This window comes from Buteo buteo, chromosome 1 (assembly GCF_964188355.1).
Source record: "Buteo buteo chromosome 1, bButBut1.hap1.1, whole genome shotgun sequence".
Lineage (NCBI taxonomy): Eukaryota > Metazoa > Chordata > Aves > Accipitriformes > Accipitridae > Buteo > Buteo buteo.
Window position 1 is genome coordinate 32,323,970 of NC_134171.1, and position 18,702 is coordinate 32,342,671.

Genomic DNA, 18,702 nt, shown 5'->3' on the forward strand with positions numbered 1-18,702 from the left:
AGTGCCATGGTTTAACCCCAGCCAGCAACTAAGCACCATGCAGCCACTCACTCACTTCCCCCCTCACCCAGTGGGATGGTGGAAGGAGTTGGGGAAAAAAAGTAAAACTTGTGGGTTGAGATAAGAACAGTTTAATAGAACAGAAAAGAAGAAACTAATAATGATAATGATAACACTAATAATAATAAAAGGATTAGAATATGCAAATGATGCATAATGCACTTGTTCACCACCCGCTGACTGATGCCCCGTTAGTCCCTGAGTAGCGATCCCCCTGCCCCCATTCCTCCCAGTTTATATACTAGACGTGATGTCCCATGGTATGGAACACCCCTTTGGCCAGTTTGGGTCAGCTGTCCTGGCTGTGTCCCCTCCCAACTTCTCATGCCCCTCCAGCTTTCTCGCTGGCTGGGCATCAGAAGCTGAAAAATCCTTGACTTTAGACTAAACATTACTTAGCAACAACTGAAAACATCAGTGTGTTATCAACATTCTTCTCATACTGAACTCAAAACATAGCACTGTACCAGCTACTAGGAAGACAGTTTATCCCAGCTGAAACCAGGACACAGAGAACTATGGATTCTAATTCTATAGAGATTCCCTGCCCACTGAAGCTTACTTAAAATAGTTTCTTACCTGTACAGGAAAGCAAAATAAGATTACAAGCAAGAAGAAGAGATATTCGAAGTCATATTGTTAAGAGCTTTAAGAAAGTAATGAACTTTTAGAGGTCAAAATAAACAAACAAAAAAAGGCTTCTTGTTTACTCTCAGGATAATTTCTCAGTTACATTTCTGGTTTGAAAATTTCAGTCTTTAGAGATTTATCAGTTTTACTTTAATTATAGAGATCTATCCAAAGTGTCTGTGAGAGAGTGCATTTTCCAGATCACAGCAGAAGACATTAATTAAGCCTTCTGCTTAAACCTCCAGGTGGGCTGACAAACTACTAGGCCTTTGGCTTCTTTTTAAAGAAAGGGAAGCAAATGAAGTAGAATAGCTTGATTAGCAGAAGTGAGAAATTGGTTATACCTACAACAAGATCCAATTAGAACAGACCTTTACAATGAAACTTGCGGTGCTGAGGACCTAACTTTAATACTATTTGTGTTTTTTGAGGTTATACTTCAGCATGTTTCAGCTTAGTTTTGCAGAAAAGGAATCTGGTTTGCATGCTGCAAGACCATGTTATAATGTGTACCAAAGGATAGTATTTGGAGAGGATCAGGAGAGGCACTTCAAAAGCACACTCTAGATGGAAACTGATATGCTAAATGTGATGATATGGATCAGAGGAGATTCTGGTTTAAAGAGCTAGCATCACATTTGAAAAGGACTGCAAAATGAAGATGAAATTCTGAGAGACTATGCCCAGATACTGGGAAGTGAGTCATTCACCTGCAATTTATCTTCAAGAACAGATGCTAAATTGGTCTATTAAAAAGAAATATACGAAAAATTCATGCAAAAGTTTGGTTTAATTTTAAAATTATTATTAAATTACTATAGCAAAACTATTAAAAATCACAAATCTGCAGATCATCAAAATAATGGTAAAAGTGCCTATTGACCTTCATACAATTAAAGGAAACATTCATATGCTTAATATTTTTAACTATTTGATGTAAGAGTAGTTTGCTTTAAGGGATAAGTGATGCAACAGCAAACTTCCTGTACATGAAGTGGAATTTGATCCAAGTGTACAATTAAATGTATCTCATCATTTCATACAGAAATCCACATAGAAGAAATTGGTAATCTCAGACGGTCTGAAGCAAATGTCTCTAAGCACCTCATAAAGGATAATTTCATTACTGTTTTAGGACAACTGAAGGGCTTTGGACTCTTTTGCCTGGGCAGGAGGGTCTTTTCAGTCTAAAGCTGAAGCATGTGTTAGATTCTAGCTTAGACTCACCCACAGTTAAGGCTTGGTTTATGTTTATTTACTTTACTTGCTGTGTTCCAAGTTTGAACTTGGTTTATTTAATGGAAGGGAATTTAGCAGCAAGGCTATATGATGTTGGATGCATCTCTAACTCCTTTTCAATTATGTGGCACACCTTGCGATCCTGGCCCAACTGCCATGCATACCAGATATCTGTAGTCTGTATGTCCTTACATGGTTCCTATGTAGAAACTGAGCTACATGGGAGATAAGAAGGTGGTTGGTACCCACCTGGTTTTCATTGCACTAAGAGACAGGAACATATGCAAAATAGACACTCCCTGAAGTGAAAACTGGGTGGAGATATTAAGTAATATGCATGTACACAGACACCATATTCTGAGTGCTAAACTCAAGGTCAACAACAGATTTATGCCTGTTACTGTTACAGAAATACACACATGCAAAATGTTCTTTGTAGAATGCCTCACTAGATACTGATTTATACTATTTGAATTCACACATAAAGCATCTGTGCCATGCTCACCAGGTGCCTTTTCCAATATTTTGATTGGCAATTACACCAAATTGCTGAAATCCACAGATAAAACCCCAGACCAATAAACAACTGCAAACCTTAGAAAGGTACAGAACAAACAGTCAGAAATACACAAATCCTAACACCAACTTTATTTGTAGTTAAGAACATTTTTTCTTAATGCTCCTCTGACTCTGTGAAGAGAAATTGATAAATGCCTTAAAATGCTAAGACCAAAGTATGAAGTTAAGAAAAAATGTAGTCTTCAACTGGGAGAATATAAACATGGCCTCTTGCAAACTCTACTGACAATATTTCAGATATCCATATCAATTTTCTGTGTTTTGTGTGTGAAAACTTCTGAAGCATTTCAAGCTATTATTTTTCAACTAATGGGAGAAAAACTTTGAGGAAATAAAAAGGAACAGTAAGTGCCGCACCTAAGTATAAACACTATTTCCACATCCCCCGCACCCCAACATACTTGTCTTTTCCATATACTTACCTGATTTTTTCCCTAGTAGTCAATCACCACCATTTAATATAAGATAAAGAAGCACCACTTCATTCTTGCATCACCTGCTTTCAGGTAATCCCAGTACCTTATCTCTGCAGTATAGGAGTTTTACCAATTCATATGCTAACATATAATTTTCCTCACTTTTGTAACAAAATTATATTGGCCTTATTCATGCTAAACAATCTGCAAATCTACTCCAAAAATTTAATATACTATTCAATATAAACCACAGTGTTTCAAAAATCTACTGCATGCTAGTGGATTATATCTTGTAAGAGAAGTAGCACCTGCATCTTAACACACTGTAGTACCACAGATCTAAATAGTCATAATGATATTTTTACTAAAATATTTTTAAACACAGATTTTCTGCTTGTAGAATGTACAATAATTGCTCCTGTAAAAAGCTGATCCACTTTCTGCATTTTCTGTGCTGGCGTTTTGGCTCAGCTTGTCAGAAGAGTTAATTGACATTCCAAAATGCCTACACTTTATTAAAATAACAACACAAGTATGAAGCATTTTCCTTCTGGGATTTTGCAGTTACTTAGTTTACTCAGAAAGAGAGACCACAGATTTATAAGAAGATTCTGATCTGGGGGATACCAATGAAGAAACTCAGAGACAACAATAAACTTTTCCCAAATCTTGTATTTATACATTGGTCTAGCAAGAGAAAAAAAAATTATCTTCTACTAATAATGATTGTGGCATCTTTCATGTAAATCACCACTGGAGTACCAAGTTTAGTATCAACACAGATTTCACTTTCACTAATAAGAATTGCATACAATAACTTTGTATTTTTAAAAATTATTTAGGCTCCAAACCAAAAGAAAATTCACCACCAACAACCTACACCCATGTTATGGCAACTACCACTTATACTTGCAAAGACTTTAGCAAAAGTATATACTGTAGTAGCTGTTGGAGAATTGTGCGTGACAGATTGGCACCCTAAATTAACAAACTTTGTGAACTATAGTTACTTTCTTTGCAGAACAACTGATTTGAATTCAGCTAAAGATACAAATGAGCCTCTGGCTGAAGCCCAAAAACCAACTTCACTGTAAATCCCCAGCTGTTGTAAAATCATAATGCTGAAACCATAATTACCAGTTCCAGTACAGGATGCTAACTTGTTCAGCTGCTTCCTTTAAAAGACTTCTGCTTTCCTTGCGAGTTTTCTTTATCCCAATTCCACCCATGAATTCCAACTTCTAGAGTCTGAAGTTCTGGCCAGTGTTTATTTCTAACTGAATTTAAAAAAAAAAAAAAACAAAAAAACCAAAAAAACCCCCTTACCCTCAATTTGCATCTATGAGACACAAATAATACATCGCCCAGCAATGCACTAGTTTACTGTTTTAAGGTTTTCTTTTTTTAATTTGAGATCTTATATGGCTTGGAGATTTATCCTTGAAAAACTTACACACTTACTTACCACCTTAAAATTTTTCTTGAAGTTTAATTCTAAGCTTTTTGAAAAAAAAAATCTCATAGCAAATCAGCAGTCTGATCAACACTGAGCTTTTAAAGTCTGACTTAACAGAAACAGTTCACATTTCTACAGGCTAGAGTGCATATTGCTGCTATAGCTGAGTTTTAAAATGCAACATAGACAACACTATGCTCACATTTCTAGAGCAGAAGTAGACCCAAGGTTAATACCAAAAGGATTGCATAGAATGCTGTTTACCCAAAATGTTAAGTAAGTGGCATTGCATAGCTATAACAAAGAAGAGATACAAAAACAACAGAAAAAAAGATAAATCAACTTGGTCACCATTTAAAAAATTTAGGAACTATTTTTTTCAAGAAGACAAGAGACACCGGGTCTTTGATTCAAATTTACATCATGTATTTATTTGACAAGAGGAGGTAACCCATAAAGATATTAACTAGAATATAGTTGGATAGATCCTTACATAGAGGAAGCTCTGGAAACTTTCAAGCAGACCATAAAGCTTTTTTGAAAGAGCTTTTGATAATATCTTATGATGTAACAAATGGCTATGACTGAACTTTTTTGGTCACCTGCAAATCTGCAGAGTATGTTGATATAAAAAACCTAGAGATTTGAAAAATAAATTTTTACTGTCTTCTGTCAGTTTCTCATTTCCTTAGCTTCACATAAAGGGAGAAGATTCTTAATGGGAAAATAAAGTTTCACATTTCATAGAAATGTTCCACGGAAAATTGGAACATGGAATATTTTAATGTTTATCTACAAACCCCACAGGAAATTACACTTGAGAAAGGACAGCGTAATTAGATCCAAAGTTAGAAACAGGAAGAAAGTATAGAATACATTAATTTGGTTGAACTCTGGTCTATTTTTTTATTTTTGCTGCAGAATGCACGGTTTTTCAGGTTACTTGTTAAAGATGAGAAGTTACAATTTTCAGGTAATTTTTTTATTTGAAATTTTAATATCTTTTAATAAAATGAGTTCAAAGGAAGTCACTGATCATACACTTGGCTTTGTACAACTATTTCATGAGGATGCTCTTCAAGTCAGCAAGGCTTTCAACTAATGTTAGTATTATTTATCACTCTTGGATGCAGGCCAGCGTTAAAACATGGTCCTTGTTATGGAATAATCGATGCTTCCATTTTATGTTTTCAAATAATAAATTTGAAGCTGCTTTGGAGTAACAATGTTAGCAAAGATTCAAGAGCATAATCCATAAGACAATGAAATGTGGTCCTTACTTATTTTGCATCTAAAAAGAATTATTACTCTACCTGTTTTTAAAGAGGAATTGAATTAGCCACATAGTGAAGATCTATAAGCAAAAAATACAACTGATGTGTTTCTTGCACTGCCTAAAAAAGGAAAAAGTAAAAGGATAGTTTTTATTCTAAAATATATTACTTGTTGTGCCTACAAACATTTTAGTAATTCGTACTACTTTATTAAAATGCTTGTAGCGCTTCTTGTATCTATCTACCTTCTCTACCTTATTTTAACTTGATAATTCCTCATTACAGGTAATGTTGCAGCCATATTGTTTCCTAAAACTGATGGAACTTCAGCAGGTTTCCCAAGAAATTGATCTCACAGCACATAAAAAAAGAAATTTTAAAGTCATTGAGGGAGGGATTTCAAAACTATGCAAAGGAGATTGACGTTTAAGTCACAGTACTAGACGGATGGGGAATTCCTTCAGGGAACAGTAAAAAAATAAACAAAAAATACTCTGTAAAAGCATTTGCAAAGCAGAAAATTTCATTGCTGGTGACAAGTTGTTTCTTATAGCATGATATATTTCTTATGACAACAAAGGCTGTATAGTATAAAATCAAAAAGCATGCTTGCTATCTGGAATAAAAGTCTCCAATTCTTAACACTGACCAGTAATTTTAAAGTGTTGTGCATCAATATGCAAGTTATATATGTGTGTTCATATGCAAAAAAAATGAAAAACAAATGTTGTTGATTATGCAGCAGTAAAATCCAATTTGGTTCTTACTGAATAGCAAGAAAATAAAAAGCTCACTTCAAACAGGAAATGGAGAGTATTATAAATGCAACCCTTATGATATTTGCTTGTGGTAATCAGCTATCAGAAGCTGCGAGGAACAAGCAATTTGTCCCTTTAAGAAAGCAATGGTGTCCTAATCAGGGACTGTCAAAACAGATGTGATGATTACATTATATCTTATCCCGTGAATTTCACTCCAGATAGTGAAGGTAAGATTCATTCTTATTTTTTTTCATTTTAAACTTTGGAATATTCATTAATTTTCTATATTATCATGTAAGACAGCAAATTGTGTGCCGTGTCCAAAAAACCATGGCATTTCTCAACAGTTAGAATGAAATTTTCTTTCCTTGCTTAGAATTTTTTTCTTCCTGATAGAATACAGAAATGCTGAGAACAATAATAGGGAGGAACCCCCCCCCAAATCCTCAGTCTAATACAATACGGGTCTGATAAATTGCATAAATATAAGAATTATTTTTTCTAAACTGTCTCATCAAATTCTGGAAGAAAGCTTCCATAACTTTACTGATGATGTCATTAAAAGAAAATTGCTTCAGAACTTCTAGTTGACCTCTCACATCTCCTTTAGAGTAACAAATAGATTTTGGGTTTGTATTTTATTGGTATTTATTTTTGCAAATTATGAATGGTTTGTCTACTTTAAAAAAAACATTTGTAATTAAATTATATAAAGTGGGAAATATCATACAAGACACAAAGTATACTGAAAGAAAAGCTAACCAAGTAAAAGAGGACTGTAATAATTCTGTTTCATTTCAAGATAAGAGATAATTTTTTCTATATTTAATGGGTAAAACTAATTTTGTAAGTCAACTTACACTTCTGGAAATTACACATTCAAACTTTAGGACACAAATTTCTGTTTCAGAATTAATTCCTTGAGAATCTTTCTTATATTCATTTTCAAAGTGTTATCTGAACTTCTGATTTGATCATTACCCCTGATACTTTTGAGATTTGTCTGATAAGAAACAGGAAAAGAAAAAAGTGCATTATTATTAATGAGCTGAAAATAAAGCTCTGAACACTTAAAACTGATGATTTTTTTTTTTTGTTTGTTTGTTCTCTTTTGCTTCTAGAAATTACTTGTTTATACATTCCTCCTCCTAGTTTTGCATTATACGCAAACTTGCTGAGAGTGCACTGTGCAGGTCCAGGTCATTAATGAAGAAATTAAACAATGTTGGCCTCAGTGCTGACCCCATGAGTAGAACACCAGTGACTAGCCTCCAGCTGAGCTTCATGCCACTGGTCACAACCCTGTAAGGCCAACAGTTTAGCTGGTTTTCAGCCCACCTCACTGTCCTTTTAGAGTGTACATCATCAGTTTGTCTAAGAGTATGTGATGGGAGACTAGGTTAAAAGCCTTGCTAAAGGCAAGATTAAGAATATTAGCTGTCCTCATGCACCAAGCTAGACACTTTGTTGTAGAAGGCTGTCAGGTTGGTCAGGCATGATCTCTCCTTCAGAAATCCATGCTGCTCACATGCAGCAGGTTGAGAAAACTCAATCCCAACAGCATTAGATGTATAATTTTATTACACAAATATTCTCTGCTGTTAATACACTGAGTCTTTGGATATGAAGTAGATCTCCTCCTAACTTAACAAACACACTGTTTACAATGTTTTGGGGGAAAATTTGTCTTTGCCTATCAAAGTCCTACAAGTAAGGGCATTGCACAGCCTAACTTGTAAGAAATACATTTCAAATTATCTCAGCAGCCCTCAAGACAGAGCTATACAGACTATCAGTATTTTGGAAAGATAAAAGTATTTTATGTACTTTGTGCTTAATGGCTTACATGGATATTTCCTCCACCCTCAATGCCTCCCATTTTTCCACCCCGTTTTTTTTCCGTGCATCCACAGTTCTAAGTTTTCTACAGAGGAGCAAAAATTAAGGTCTACCATAAGTTTATAAAATGGGATGCAAAAGATAAATGTTGTTCTCCATAAAGAAACAGAAGTAAGTTCCTGCATGAAAAGATAAAGGAAGACATAGATTTTTCTTCTTTTCAGGTCTCCTGCCGGTCATCTGCCTTTACATTCCTGCTTTGGATCAGCTTTTCTAGGGAAATATTAATAACAATTTTTCTTCATTTTAAATATACAGGATTTCTTTAAGTAATTGCTTAGCCTCTGTAAATTGCAACTAAATTATTTTAAAGTTGTTCAGGGACAAGAATGTGATTCCTCAGCTTAAGATGCCCATACAGGTAAAACAGCTCAAACCAAGTTCACTTTGAATGAGTATTACAATCAGACACAAGACATGATGAACACCAAACTGAAATATCACAAGGTTTTATTGAAATTTGCCCCAGTGGAACACAGATTTATTACATGAAGTACTTGGAAAACTGAAAATGCAATTGCTACCGAAAACAACAACAACAAACCCCAGAAAAACAGTTGCTACTTCATTAAGTTTCCCACATCCTTCTGAAGAAGCGTTCCCAAATCAAATTCAGTTCCTCAGGCTGGTATAAAATTGGGTGGATATAGGCCACTCATGACTTTATTCATGAGCTGTAATCAACCAAAGCAAAAGGCTTGGGTAATACTAACTCAGAATTTTCAGTATAAAAAGCAGAGATCCTCCTTGACTGAACAAAAAGTCACAGTAATAATAAGAGGAGTACAGGTTGACATGAAAAAAATGATGTGTTCAAAAGATAGAGTTGTTCAATTGGATGACCCCCAGACAGGTTTCAGTGAAGTATAGCAAATCAAGGACAAAATCATGAATCATGAAAGTTCTTATCAGCTGTCAGTGAAGAGCAAGCACAGCCAACTCAATTTCAGAGTGGCAGTCCCTTCAGAGACCACCAACAAATATGAGTGACTTGTCCCTTGGCAAAGCTTGTGATTAAGAAAACCTTATATCTTGATCATAGCCAATAAAGTGACACTGGGTTTTCAGTACATTGGAACTACATCATGTTGAAAGCCAAAATGACTTAAGGAGTCCTTTATGCCATAATAATGACTTTATTCTCAGTGACAGGTGAGTGATCCCAAGGGCAAGGCTGAAGAGTAGGTACCAGAAAAATGAACTGGGGAGCATTTCAGATTTTATCTGAGAGGACTGTGACATGTAGCTGCAGAAACAAGCATTGCACTTCACACTAGAGCAATAAAGATGGCAGATTATTAGGTGCCTTTGTGATTTTTTTGATAGTACAAAAATGGTGAGCAATGACATCTCCTAATTGGAGTTTCTGTGATACCTCTGTACCTCAGTAGTGGTAGGACTGCAGGACTCAAACTAGTTTTACTGCATGGCAATGGGGTATCTTACAGAGCAGAAAAGAGAGTGGATATAGCAAACAACTTGGCCTTGAACTTTTAGAAGAATATGTTTCAGGGGAGGGTGGTGGAACATGTTCCTCCTTCCCAACTCCAAAATCAATAAATACAACATACTTGCAGAACCTTACAAGAGATTATGAATGTCTTCCTAGAAGGGAAGACTTTGGAAACTACAGCCTAGTCAATCTCACTTCAGTTCCTAGCAAGATTATGAAAGAGATCCCCCTGAAAATCACTGCAAAGTAGATGAAGGAAAAGAAGGCAACTGGGAAAAATGAGCATGGGTTTAGTAAAGGCAAACAGCACCTGACTTGGTCTTGTAAAATGAGAAGACTGGCTCAATGGACAAGAGCAGCGGATGTCCTTCCTCAACTTCAGACAGGCTTTTGATGTGATCTCCTATGCTGCTTCTTTATAACCTTACTGGAGAGAGAAGCTCAACAAAGGCATTCTCTCAGAAAAAGTATTTGGGCTTCTCACAAAGGCATCTAAGACCCAAACACAAACCCAAATATGTGCGATGTTCTGGCTGGAATTGACAAAGGTTAATTCTCTGTTGATGATTATACATACTTAGAGAGACAGTGAAGAAAGAAATATACTGTAGAATTGCTTTTTCCAAGACTGATTCATGTTTGGAAATAAAACAAAGTAAAATAAAGCTCTCTAAATATTTATAAGGACACTCAGTCTCCAGAGTGAGTCTGGAGAGATCAAATACCTGAAAGAAGTTCTGCTTTGAAACCTACCTACAATTTCTTAGTTCTCATACAATCACACCTTTAAAAATATAAGATATACAGAGAGTTTTCAGGGTTTCCTATGTTCAGTTAGAAGTTTATATGTATTCAGTGTTTCTTGTTTTCTAGACCTTTTTCTAATGATTTTTAACTAAATCATTAAATTCTGTATTCTCTAAGGATATCTCTGGAAAACACATTCTGTCTAAGCTCAGAAAATACATTTTTAATCTTGTTAATTGTACAGAAAAAAACAAAGCAATCCCACCCTAGTTTAAGGGACAATGAGTTACTTATTTTATCTACAATGGAAACAAATTAACAAAGCGAAAACTTGATTTTCTTCAACCCTTAAGTACTGTATGTGCAAATGAAAAAGATCAATAACGTCAAGAATACATTCTCAAGAAAACACCATGAAATGCTTTTATTGTTATATAACAAACTGATAAAACTGTACCTTGATTGTTTCCCTTCACAAATGCAGTAGTATGGATGCAGTAGTAGGATGATAAAGAAATTTAACTCAGAAGAACTGAAATAATTGTAATAATTCAGGTTATTGCATTATGTGTTATTTGATTTCACACATCTTATTAATGACACACTACAAAGAAAGTAGTTTGCACTGTTTCTTTGCATCATATCAATGTAAATTATATAAACATGGAAAACATGACATTATCTAGATTAAACTTACTGGTTTCAGGTTAGTAATTTTATAAAAAGTATACAACTAGACCAGCCATAGTGAAATTAATATCTCAGTAGAATTCACCTCATTGAGTATGTATACCCTGTTTTAGGCATATAAAGATATCAATTCAGGATCAAATAACCCTTCATCTTCTTGGGTTCTGATGTATCAGTTCAAGTTCTGATATGCAGTTAAGTCATTGATGAAAACACAGAAGTATCTTTTTCATGTAAAGATGAGATTTTGGGTAGGAACCCACAGTTCTGTGGACACCACTAACTGAATAGAGTAGAAAGAGCAAAGCAAGAGGAGCAAGGTTAGGGAAACAGCACCCTCTGAGCAGCCTTCTCATTTACACAACTTCTATGGACAAAACGGGAATGAATATTCATTTTACCCAAGACCTGGATTTTTAATTACTACTTTTTAATAGAAAATTGTATACTGGCAGGAGAAAATATCACTGGAAGTTTTGTTTTGTTTTTAAGAATTCATGCATACTTGGTCTCCAACTGACTTAATGCAAAGTATTTTAGCATTTTCTTTTAATATTCAGGGTTTTAATACAGCAATCACAAGATAAATAGCAATTTTTCAACCTATATACAAAGTTCAGTACATCCCTTTTGATAAAGGCAGTTTAAAGTCTGCATTTAACCCTGCATAAATGATCTAATTTGGGGATCCAGGTATGCTGCAGGCAAAAGTGGTGATTTCAGCATCTGTAAGCATATGTGAACTTTACACTAGCAAACGTAGCCACTCTTCACATTTAAATTCCAGCAGCGGAGAGCTCAGTTCAGCCTAGCTACTCAACAGACTGCTCAGGACTCTTATCAGAAGTAGTTCACTATCAGAATCAGAGGTGAACCCTGCACTATCAATAAGCACATTTTATCAGCTTCAGATCTAGCTAACTAAGACATAGCTCCAGCATATGTGCAAGAATTCCACTCATGCCTCTTAGCCATAATATAGCACACCTGCTGCTGTACCCTGCTGCTAATAGCATTGGTCTTCCCACCTAACTCTGCTTTGTGCGGAGTAATGGCAAAGCAGTGATGCCCTGACCTGCAGGGCTGAGCACCCTACATGGAGGTTCCCCAGGGGCCATTCTACAAACCATGTCGCCAGTGCAGAGGAAATACACCTGTTCCACAAAGTTATTATTGAATATGTTACAAGTCACCTCAAGAGTTAATCGAACGATGTCACTTTAATGTCTGTGTTCTTTTAGAGGGGAATAAGAAAATTTGCTTAAAGAGCAAACTATCTTTTTAGAAAATAAATAAGCAACATATGCATGTAAAAAACTGCAAAGACATCAGCTTCAAATGAGTTTTTGATTCCACAGTACATTTTAACTCCCATATACATCAAACTTAAATCATTACTGCTTCCATGGAAAAGGCTGAGAAAAGCTTTCCCCTCTCTATCATCCAAAGTAAACACTAATGGCTGGTGAGCAGGATAGCTCTTCAGAATCCACTGTCTGTATTGACTAGGTCTCTACTGACTATAATGGGAGCTCAGAAAATCTGGCACTCTTGGATTTCTACAGCACTGAGGTCAATTCTGTAAGTGACAAAACAGCTAATGTCACGTGCAGATGCCACACACCTGGGGAAACAGCATGCAGAGACATCACCAATCCCTACCATAAAGCTTAACAGAGCTCCAGAGGGTTTTTTCATCATTCCCTCATGACTTTCACATTTGCATACACCACAACTTGCTGAAACTTTAGACAACAACTACTGAGCAAGTTGGCAAAAGACTGGAATGTGAACGTAGTTCACAAGCGCTGCAAGATGAGAACCAAGTCTATATACATACTGCTTTTTTATCTACGTAACAAGTGTTTTAATGTCAATAGATATAAGTAGACCTGCAACACCAGAAATATTTTAGTTGAAATACTTTGTCCAGTTAATTATCAACTCTATCTCTTTTCTTCTGCTGGTTTGACGGCACTTACGGACAGGCCTATCAGTTAATCATGAGCCTCACAGGACTAATGTGACCTTGTGTTAGGCTACTGGTAGACTTTACATCCTGTTCCTTTACAGTAATCAGATTTGTGTGCATTTTTTTCTGAAATTTGTTAGCGGCTCTGAGTGAAATTAAGACCCTACTTTAGTCTCTCATTACTCTGACTTGAAACAAAAGGTTCCATGTTTATTTTAATAGAACCAATGTTCTGCAATATGAAGCCCCATGCACGAAAAATATCCCAAATCATAAAGGAACTGGGAAAAATGCACAGACCATGACTAATGTTCAGCAACTTCTTAGAAGAAGTATGCTCCCTGAAAGGTTATACAGCCTGGAAATTTTACACCAATTTCATAAAGTTTACATGTTGGAATATTCATACTAAAGTGGTTCATGCTTTAGGCATGATTTTAAATGGATTTGTTGTACTAGATATTAAGGTCTAACAGAACCCTTAAAATATTTAGATATAGATAAAAGACAAAGTGTTCTAGTTAATTTAAAGAATGTTAGAGTTTCAAAATTCTAAAGAAAATAGAAGATTACAGAAACTACTTTAGAGCTTCTCACAACTTTCCATGGCAAGGTGATATAGGAAAAAATAAACCCACAGCCAAAATGCCTTTTTGTGGATGCTTTTCCAATTTTAGAAGGCAGAATCTGGCCCTATTGATTTACTCTTGGTAGCAGTGTTTGGTACTTCAATGGTCATTTATGTACTTATGCATTGACTGTTCCATTGTGTGTGTGTGTCCCCCTCAAAATTCTGATCAGTATCAAAGCTATGATATTTGCATTTATTTAGAAATAAGTTATTACCAAATGTTTGATTATAGATTTATCTTAGGTATTAATATTTTTTAGCTTCTATTATAAAAGAAACATTATGAACAAGATTTTGTAACAAATTGTATGTATGACGAGTTGAAAAGTAAAAGAATATTTGTTCAATGAAGCGATCAAAATCCAACATTGTTGGGGAATATACGGTTACTTAATTATTATAGAATTTTTAATTACCTAGGACAATATTGCTACTCTGTTAAACATGGAAAGATCTTATTTTTACCAAAAAAGAGGACAAAGAGACTACCTCACACATTTATTTAACACAAGAGTAAACTAATTAAGAGAAACAGGAAGCTGTTATGATCTCATTTATGAATGTACTTGAGTCTTTTTTTTATATACACAGAAGACTTCAACAGAAAGAATTTTCCACAAAGGCATTTAGGGTAAAACCACTTTTCACTCCTGTCAACTTTTGCAGTATGCATATTAAAATTCTTTGCAGATGATTGACTGAAAACCATTGTAACAGTCCTCTCTGACCATAGGTTATCACTTGCATGGTAAAAAGAACTTAAGAGATTTCCAGCATTATTTTTTTTTAATTAATTGACAACGTTAATACAAATAGCATGATTGAATCAAAATGAATGAATTTAAATGAGCTACACTGAATTTCTGACTACATAATATTTTGATTTTCTTTATTCCTTTGTAACAACTGGCTGCTATATGATAAAACAATTACATTTAAGCAACATTAAAAATGGTTTGCTTTGAAAAATTAAATCCTAGAGACATTATGCAGTTTAGCATAATGAGGAAAAAAAAAAAAAAAGAAATGAAGGAAGAAAAAAAGAAATCACACTAGCTAATATCAGAAAGAACTGAGGCATATACAAAACCATTCCTTATTTCACTGCATTTTGCGCATATCACCAATCTTGTTTTTCTGGAGTTCACATCAAATGAGGAGTCAAATGTTCCATTCCCAGTGCTGGGGTCATTTGAAGTATAAAACATACATGCTTTGAATCTCCTTTCTTTAGGATAAGACATTTCTTTTAAGAGACAAATAAGGTTTCAGAAAAAAAAAAAAAGAAATAATTTTTGACATGAAGGAAGCTTTCGCTGTTAAGGTATTCTCAAAGCAAACCTCTACTGATTGCTAATTTAGAAGGTGTAAGAATTAAACTTTGTAGTTTGAGACTGAAGAGATTAATTTATATTAGCTGTAAATTAAAAAAAAATGATGAAAAACACCTACCTTTCGGGAATGGATTTCTTTCACATATAGTGGAAGTAGAAATTCAGATATTCCTTCAAGTCGTATTCCTTTTTTAGTGACTCTCAAATTCCCCATTCCATCCTACAATCAATAATATATATATATTCACTTTAGGAAATAACCTTATCCAGAATAAGCTAAAAAGAACACAGTAGCTGACCTAATACCTAAAAATAATGAGTGCTGTCCCACTGTCCCCAGGTCTCCTGATGATCTTGGACAGGAGCTAGATTGGGGGGGATTTATAGGCAAAGCCTCGCCTAGGATTGAGGTATTTAACTATTCAGCCTGATGCGAACTGCATACATTATTCCTTGGATGCACCTAGTGCAAGGGTCCAAATGTAGATCATAAGTATTCCTTTACTGTAGAGGTGAAGCTACATCTTGAATTACAACTGCTAAGTAAAACAATTAGTTAATTATCTCTAAAAATACATATAACATTTGGTAAAGCAATCTATTACTTTTATGTAGTGAAATATTAGAAAAAATGTTTATGTCATTGTTATGTCTTGACTCAACTGTTTTTGCTTTTTCCAGCAATTAAAATAGGAAAATATCCTCTAGGAAGAAAGAAAAAGGGATTTTTATTAATAGTTGCTCATCACTCCTAAAAGCATGTTGATGGTGAAAAGAACTTAAAAAATGCTGAGGGTTATTTTTGTTTCTTTGTTTTAATTTATCTGAATAGAAATAGGAAAGTGTGGATGAAACAAGCAAACAAAATGATTCAATGTTAAATATAATATAAGCATAGAAAAGTGGCATAATAAGGCTTCAGCTGTATTCTTACAGGAAAAAAAATGAAACCTCTCAATACTTAAGAGATAAGGTCATTTTTGCACACTGATAGAAATTCAAGACTTTTTATCCCTGGATGCTTATTACTATATTCCTGACAGAAGATAATTCTTCACTGTACAGCCAGTGGAATTCAACTTGATCCACTTAAGTGCAAAACTCACAAATTTAACCTAATTGCTGATTAAATGTTTTGAAGCCATTGCTGACTCTAGTGTAGCAGAACAATGAGAACTTGCATTTCTGCACTCTTGGCTGAATTGTGAAACAAGTAACTTCCACTTGCTGGGCAGTCGTAAACAGCTGGAGAACAGTGTCCCCAACTGCTATAGCTGAAGCTGGAAGAGCTCACTGAATTAAACACCACTATACTTATCTACAGATTCTGTAGCTGCTATATAACTATAGCTATTCCCTTTCTAAAACAAACAATTATATGAATACAACAGATATTTAACTGACACAACTGCATCCACATCTGAGGCAAGACTGTGAAAATGTTAATTCTTTAAGACATCAAAAAGAATTACATTTTATACAATGCAATTCAGCTGGTATCATTTCCCAAACACAACAAGGATATAGTGATAGATGGCTGTCCACACTATGACAGACTGGCAAAGAACATACCGTTGGGAGTCATGCCTTCAAATGTCAGTTATAGGACTAGAAGCCTAGATTCCTATGACTACAAAACCAGAAACTACCAGAGTCAGAAAAATAAACATAACTCCTTTCTAAAGTAGAGAAAATGTGGAATAACAAAAGCTATTGCTAAGGCTATCTATAATATAGAATATACTTGTTAAAGTAATATGTCACCAAGAGAAATTTACAGACTCTGTAATAGTCCATATAATGCTTAGCAAAAGTTGTAACTGATTACATAAAGCCAAGAACTGCCTTTTTGCTAGAAAAAGTGCTATTTGTATTCAAACTATGTTTCGTGGTTTAACCGCAGCTGGCAACTAAGCACCACGCAGCCCCTCGGTCACTCCCTCACAGTGGGATGGGGGAGAGAATCAGAAGGGTAAAAGTGAGAAAACTTGGGGGCTGAGATAAAGACAGTTTGATAGGGAAAGCAAAAGCCACACACGCAAGAAAAGCAAACCAAGGAATTCATTCATATGTCCCATAAGCAGGCAGGTGTTCAGCCATCTCCAGGAAAGCAGGGCTCCATCACACCTAACGGTGACTTGGGAAGACAAACAGCATCACTCCAAACATCCCCCCTTCCTTCTCCTTCCCCCAGCTTTATACGCTGAGCATGACGTCATATGGTCTGGAATATCCCTTTGGTCAGTTGGGGTCAGCTGTCCCAGCTGTGTCCCCTCCCAACTTCTTGTGCCCCCCTGCAGCCTTGTCACTGGTGGGGTGGTGGGAGAAGCAGAAAAGGCCTTGGCTCTGTGTAAGCGCTGCTCGGCAATTACAAAAACATCCCTGTGTTACCAACACTGTTTTCAGCACAAATCCAGAACAGAGACCCATACTAGCTACTATGAAGAAAATTAACTGTAACCCAGCCAAAACCAGCATGCTGTGACAGCTGAATTATCAAATAATGTTCTTAAAGAGGTGATGTTTTATTTTAAAATATTTTTTTAAATCAAGATGAGATGTCTATACAAATATTTTCAGATATAAAACCTCAGGCATTTGTAGGCTTTCTAACAGAGTGCAATATGAGACAGTAGTGCCTATTTTTGAAAAGGAAGTAAGATGAAGAAATTAGACTGTGCTTTTGAATGTGCAATCTGCATTAATACACATTAACTCTGAATTTCAGCAATCTTATTTTTCTATATAAGCTGTAGTAACAGCATATAAAATCCTAATAGGAAAGAATAACCTGAGCAAAGACAACAACCATGCTATATTTTTGGCAGTGAATAAATACTCAACAAGAATTGGGTACCGATTTATTGATTTGGATATAAACAAATTTTCTAACTGAAAAGGCAAATTCAATATGTTAATTTACCTGCTTCTGTGTAATGTTTTTCACTGACAGGCACAAAATAATATTCACAATAAAACTGAAAAACAAAACAAAACAAAAAACACCATGGTGAAAAAACACAGTCAAACTTCCAGAAAACTGGAAATGCTGAAATTAAGGTTGCCTAGGAAAATTGCATCTGTTCCATCTTGCATGTATGTGTATGATAAAGTCTATAACTGTACGTAATATTTACCCTCCTGAATCCCAGCTAATTCCACACAAGGTTGGCACTACTCTTAATCAGCAGCTACTCGCTATTTTGTTTTCGCCTCATTATTTTCTTTGCTCTGCATTCATTATACTCTGTTAAAACCCTGCTTTGAAGACAGTACTGTCAGTTTCCCTCTTGGCTTCTGTTCTCATAAGTGTTTATTACTGAAGTTACACAGTTCTTCACAACTACTAATTAATTTTCAAAATACTTTCAGTGGCTTTATATGAAGTGATACTGTTCTTATGTTACTGAAAGGAAACTGAAGCACAGAAATTAATTTGTTCACTAATTTTTGGTACTTACCATATTTTTTCTGTTTATTTTCAGCACTGGGAAGTTAATTTATATAGCAAGTTTAAGCTGCCTCTCAGAAACAAACGACAGAGCCTACTACATCCATAAG

The 18,702-nt window shown here is 35.2% G+C and overlaps 1 protein-coding gene across 1 annotated transcript in view; it reads right to left on the minus strand.

The window, feature by feature from the left end:
- SGCZ (sarcoglycan zeta) overlaps positions 1–18,702 on the minus strand; it is a 522,780-nt gene that overhangs the window by 111,435 nt on the left and 392,643 nt on the right. Inside the window, exon 3 of the mRNA XM_075026628.1 lies at positions 15,260–15,361. Within this exon, the coding sequence (XP_074882729.1) occupies positions 15,260–15,361 (102 nt within the window). The remainder of the gene's footprint in view (positions 1–15,259; positions 15,362–18,702) is intronic.